The 6,455-nt window shown below is 34.1% G+C and overlaps 1 protein-coding gene across 1 annotated transcript; it reads right to left on the minus strand.

The window, feature by feature from the left end:
• Positions 1-1,470: 1,470 nt before the first annotated feature.
• Positions 1,471-4,276, minus strand: LOC107570017 (junctional adhesion molecule C-like). The gene is made up of 4 exons (XM_016256212.1): positions 4,182-4,276; positions 3,639-3,768; positions 3,471-3,522; positions 1,471-3,101 (listed from the first exon to the last, which is right to left on the minus strand). The coding sequence occupies exons 1-4, from the start codon at positions 4,189-4,191 to the stop codon at positions 3,066-3,068; spliced, it is 228 nt and encodes a 75-aa protein (XP_016111698.1). The 5' UTR covers positions 4,192-4,276; the 3' UTR covers positions 1,471-3,065.
• Positions 4,277-6,455: the final 2,179 nt, after the last annotated feature.

Here is a 6,455-nt window from a genome sequence, read left to right on the forward strand (position 1 = left end):
CCAAAATCATCACAATTAAAAGAACCAAAGACTTAAACTACTTCAGTCTGTGTGCATTGAATTTATTTAATACATGCGTTTCACAATTTTTGTGTTGAGTTGAATTACTGAAATAAATGAACTTTTCCACGACATTCTAATTTATTGAGATGCACCTGTATATTGTGCATATGTTTATGAACAGATGTTGACAGACTATAATGAACTCATGAGAAATTGAGTTTTATTTGTGTTAGCTAAAAATTAAAATTAAATGTAGAGAGTAGCCTACATCATTCATGTCTGTGTGTACAGAACAGTCCACATCTCTGATGAATCCCATTGCGTCATGGAAAGTTTCAGTAAATTTCCACTGTAAGAAATAAATCTGTAAAATAACAAGAACAGTACTGTCAGCTCATTACTGGGACATTATCCAGTAATTTCACTGACTTTTCCGTTAACCCTAAAATGCAATGCAATGAAGTGCAAAATTTAAAATACAGGTAAAACACCTGTAAATATAAATAAGCTACAGAAAATTCTGTCAAATTAATACAATACATTTTGTTCTGTTTTTACAGATTTTTTTCAGAGTGTGGATGTCAAGAATAAGGGGTTTGACTGCCAACATTTTCAGCATCAGCTGCTCGCATCTCAGCATGTCTAACAGACATTTCTTGTTGGATGACGGACCATCACCTTCAACTCAACCTGGCTAAGACAAAGTGATGGGTTTTTTGAAACAAAAGCAGTTCTATCAAAATTTCACCATCCAGTTAGGCTCATCAACCATAACTCTTTCAAAAACAGCTAGAAACCTTGGAGTTGTGATTGATGATAAGCTGAATTTCTCAGACCATATTGCTAAAACTGCCCGGTCCTGCAGATTTGCTTTATACAACAGAACATGCTTTCTTTCAGAACATGCAACACAAATCCTTGTTCAAGCTTTTGTTCTATCCAGGCTGGACTATTGCAATGCTCTCTTGGCAGGTCTTCCAGCCACTTCTATCAAACCTCTACAATTAATCCAAAATGCCGCTGCAAAATTAATCTTTAATAAGCTGAAAAGAACGCATGTCACACCTCTGTTTATCAATTTGCACTGGCTACCAGTAGCTGCTCGCATTAAAATTCAAGGCATTAATGTTTGCCTACAAAACCACCACTGGCTCTGCACCCCTTTACCTAATTTCATTACTTCAGAGTTATGTGCCCTCTAGAATATTGCATTCTGCATCTCAAAGAGGCACAAAATCACTTTCACTGACTTTTTCATTAACTGTTCCCTCCTGGTGGAATAACCTGCCCAACTCAATCCGAGCAGCTGAGTCCTTAACCATCTTCAAGAAATGACTAAAAACACATCTGTTCCACCTTGATTTGACACTCTAACTCTAACACTTTCTATTCTATTTTAATTCTACTTTATCTATTTATCTTCTTTTTTATTTAAAAAAACAGATATACATAAAATTTTCATTTTTGGGTGAACTATCCCTTTAACTACACTTATTAGATTCTGTCTACCCATTGCCTGGCACTCAATAGTATGAAAAGGTAAAAACTGTATAACATTGAGCCTTAAATAAAAATGTACAATAAAATGGTTTGCCAACAAACACTTTGAATAATTCGATTAGAGATACTTTCTTTATATTTGTTTACATATTGGAATATACTGGCCCCTGTCTGTTCTATTTTGTTCTGTTCTGTCAATTTGCTTAGGCATATCCATTAGATTTGCCCAATTCATGAAATTAGATTATTTTATTAAGTTCAGTTGTATGACATATATAGTACAATGATGGAACCCAGGCTCTCTTGTTCATTTGTTTTTCTGTCATACTGTTTTTAGACAGTGGGACATGCAATGAGGCATGACTAATATATTGTCAAATTATTAAAAAAGAAGCTAAAAGAAACTTATGAGTTTATTTCTTGTTCTTGTTTTCAAATTTCAAGATAATACCTCCGTTCCACTGCATTTATTTAAAAACAAAGTAAATTTGATGGTCCAATTACATATATAGCTACATGTTTTAAAAACAAAATGAAAGGATAGACTATGTTGATTGCTTCCACATAATCAGTTTTATTCTTGTGACACGGCCCACGGTCTATCTAACTACTACTCTGGAGTGAACTACAATATACGTAGATCTTATAAATAGATTAAAACAATAACACTGAGTCATAAAACCTGGACAATATGTCCAAAACGTATAAAACAATTATAAAGCATTGAAGGTCACTTAAACACAGAAATGGCACTCTGAAAAAAACCACAAGTGCGTAATCTGTATCTAGAGGAATATTTCAAAAAAGTAAATGAATCATCTTGCACAACCAAGTCGACTGACTTTACGGAGGTGTTTGATTAAATCTCAAACTAAAATGCTACAAATGTATAGTTCATGAACTAAATAACCACTGCTGAAACACTAACACATAAAATCCTCTTGTCAAAAGTGACCCAGATAAAACAGTCTTGGCATGGTATTGTACACATTTACACTGACAGGATTCTTCACATAGTCACACACACTATATTTCCAGTGGGAAATGTAATATTTGCCTTGAAGACATGTAAGTTCTTGCACTGGTATTATGTGTTGACTACTTTTGGGCAAAAATACAGCAGCACCTGGATGCAATTTCAGCCTTGCTACAATTTGAAGTCTGCAACTGACATTCAGAAATTCACAATTATTTGGAAAGACTTAAACTCATCTTTTATGTTACTTATTAAGTTCAATCCTTTTTGATTTGCTGAAACAATAATTTTTTACTTTACAAGATGCATGTAATAGCTATAAATCTGAGTATTGTTCAATTGAATGTAATTTTTACATATAAACAGTGGAGTTTTAAGTAAACCTGTGTTTGATTACTGTCTGTTAAAATCAAAATAAGGGGAGTAAAAATTCCCTGTTCGACACAGTAGCATTCGTTTTTGTTATAACTTTGGCAAGCCATGAAGCTCAAGATGCACCTCAGCGTAAAAAGCACAATTTGACAGTTCAAAAGTCAGCTCACAAGGCATTCACACGATTGAAGCGCTCGTCTCCTCTTCTTTGATTTTATATGACAAAGGAGGACTTGTGGCGGAAATGTCCCTGAGGAAAAACAGAGATAGGAAAAACTGTGAGCAATCAAATGATATGTAGTTAAAATGTGGCACTACAGAAGCAAAACTTAAATCCAGCCAAATATTTTTTCCATGTAGAGATTTTACTGAAAGATTATTTTGAGGATTGCACTAATACCACTTTGAGCTTTGCTAGCATTAATAAAAAGAAAATATCTGCAGTCAGAGAAAGGCTGCAGTGTAACCTGAGAAGATAAACACTAGCAAATCTCGGATGAAACTTCATCCATCCTTGTAAGAACATTTCAAGGTGTTGACTATAGCCTCTAAACGTGCACTAATACATGAAAATGATATCTGTGATGCTTTATCATGTCACAAATCCACAAAGCCTTACCTCATCTGGACTGGCATAGTCCATCCTATTGTCATGTTGGGGTACTTTGTAACTGTATGAAACAGAGCATTGTAATCTTACCAAAAGTGCATTAAATTCCAGATCAAATCAGATCAGCCCTTATGGTTATGCTGTAAGATTCATGTTGTGGTTATAGTTTTCACTCACTTGGTTTCCCTATGATCCTTGCAGGAACAGTAGCCACTTTTTTGAATCTGACAGATCCCCACAATGACTAATATAAATGCTGCCACTCCGCCTAACACCTTCAGGAATATGCCCACAATGTCCAGATCATCTAGAAAGAAATTATGTACAAATGAATAAATAGCTCAGCAAAAAATATATGAAAAATTCCATTATTTACTCACTCTTTGTTTATTTATATACTACCAGTGTGTGAATTATTACAATTTAGATTTTTTTTTATTTGACATTTCTGTGATGTCAAAGCTGAAATTTTCAGCATCATTACTCCAGTCTTCAGTGTCACCTGATCCTTCAGAAATCATTCTAATATTCTTGATTTAGTTCTAAAGAAACATTTGTTGTTATTAACAAAGAGTCCTGAAAAAAATATATTTGTGAATATATCTGAAAAATAACTGCATTTGGAACATCATGAAGGTGAATAAATAATTTCAATATTAAAAGCTGAATCATTATTTCAAAGTGCAGCTACTGACCAGCATATTTAAGGGCCACACTTACAAACTTCCATGGTCTGAGGACTGCATTTTGACCATCCTGCCTCATTCCTGGCCTGGCAATAGTATTCACCTGCATCCTCTTTCTTCACAGACCGGAATTTCTGTGGATCAGATGTAAATCATACACTTAGCAAAAGCCCAGTTAATGTTTAAAATGGTAAAATACAACATAATTGAAATAAATTTCAAAAACCCAATTTATTGGCCAAAAAAAAAAACAACAATACAAAAAAAATACATATAACTTAATCTAAACCTCAAATTTTTATTTTAAAAAATTAATTTAAATGTATTTATTACTTATTGTTTCTTATTCTTATTGTTTCATTTAAAGCCTAAGCCTTTGCAATTTTTTTCAATATTAAAATACTTCCTCTGTTCCAGTTTTATGCTTTAATTAAATGTAAAATGTAAATGTAAAATAATCATTTACAGGCTGATTAATTAATTAATTTTATATTATTATTATTATTATTAGTGTAGTGATTATATTATTTGTGTAAACACAGCGAAACTAATAATTATTTGTGCAATTCCTTGCAAAACAATGGTGTCGCAGAATGTAATCCAAGCCTCTGATATTCTTCAAGAAACGACTAAAAATACATCTGTTCCATATTTATTTGACCCTCTAACTCTAGCACTTTCTATTCTATTTTAATTCTACTTTATCTATTATCTTCTTTTTTATAAAAAAAAACTAACACTAGCTTTCTATTTTTTCTATTCTATCTGCTTGTTTTTCTTTGTGTGTGTGTGTGTGTATATATATATAAAATACCTTGCTACGTGTACTGTGTTAGGCTAACCGAGACTTGTCATTTGTACTTACATATTGTTGCTCTTTTGTTAGTTTTGATTGCTTCTATTTTCCTCATTTGTAAGTCGCTTTGGATAAAAGCGTCTGCTAAATGACTAAATGTAAAATGTAAATCCAAATCTATTCGGATCAGGGTCAGGATTTTGAAGGGAAAGTGATCCAAGAACTTTAGGGATTCGTAAATTCCAAACAACACCCTATCACCCCCAGGGTCAGGGCAGGCCCTAATCAATTTGGTGCCCTAGGCAAGATTTTAGCTGGTGCCCCTTGCATCACAGCCAATTCCACCAACACCAGGCTACACAAAACATACCAAACAGCAGATGGGCTGAATGAAAATGGAAATTCACTCTCTGTAAGCAGGTGGCGCTTAATGAACAGCAGTGATCCATTGTTTACTTGATTACCGCTGTAAACACAATGCATTATACTGAGGCAAGATGAAAGGAAAATGCCATCTAAACTGTTTCTTAAGACAGTCAGTTCCCCTCAGAGATAGATTCATACTTTGCACCTTGTGAACAGTGAGATTACTCTGTCTGCCAATGTATTTGAAGAGTTCAGATGCAAAAGCCTCAGAGTGCCGTCTGAATTAGCATTTTTATCAGGCTCCTATGTTTAGGTTCAGTAATTTTACTTTAATGGCAATGTATATGTCCATTTCTATGCTACTAAAGTGAAATAACTGATAAAAAAAACACTAGCTTTCTATTTTTTCTATTCTATCTACGTGTTTTTATTTGTGTGTGTGTGTGTGTGTGTGTGTGTGTGTGTGTGTGTGCCAAACAGCAGATGGGCTGAATGAAAATGGAAATTCACTCTCTGTAAGCAGGTGGCGCTTAATGAACAGCAGTGATCCATTGTTTACTTGATTACCGCTGTAAACACAATGCATTATACTGAGGCAAGATGAAAGGAAAATGCCATCTAAACTGTTTCTTAAGACAGTCAGTTCCCCTCAGAGATAGATTCATACTTTGCACCTTGTGAACAGTGAGATTACTCTGTCTGCCAATGTATTTGAAGAGTTCAGATGCAAAAGCCTCAGAGTGCCGTCTGAATTAGCATTTTTATCAGGCTCCTATGTTTAGGTTCAGTAATTTTACTTTAATGGCAATGTATATGTCCATTTCTATGCTACTAAAGTGAAATAACTGAACATAAATATAAGAGCCTGATAAAAATTTTAATTTTAAAAGAAAATGTCAGACTGCACTTAGAGGCTTTAGCATCTGAACTCTTCATTTTCTCCTCTTTGGGTTTACAGACTCGAGAAAAACAAAACAAAAAAAAAACACGTCCGATTCTGATTTATGGCCGATGGTTGATTGGTGCATCTCTGCTCAAATTCAAATATTAAACTGCTTTTATTTTGGTGGTTTGCCAGCAAATAAATAAATGCGCTGCATGTGTCAGAGTGAAACGCTGTGTGTCATGGGCTGCACTCGAACATAT

This window comes from Sinocyclocheilus grahami, unplaced genomic scaffold, assembly GCF_001515645.1.
Source record: "Sinocyclocheilus grahami isolate Dianchi unplaced genomic scaffold, SAMN03320097.WGS_v1.1 scaffold1404.1, whole genome shotgun sequence".
Classification (NCBI taxonomy): domain Eukaryota; kingdom Metazoa; phylum Chordata; class Actinopteri; order Cypriniformes; family Cyprinidae; genus Sinocyclocheilus; species Sinocyclocheilus grahami.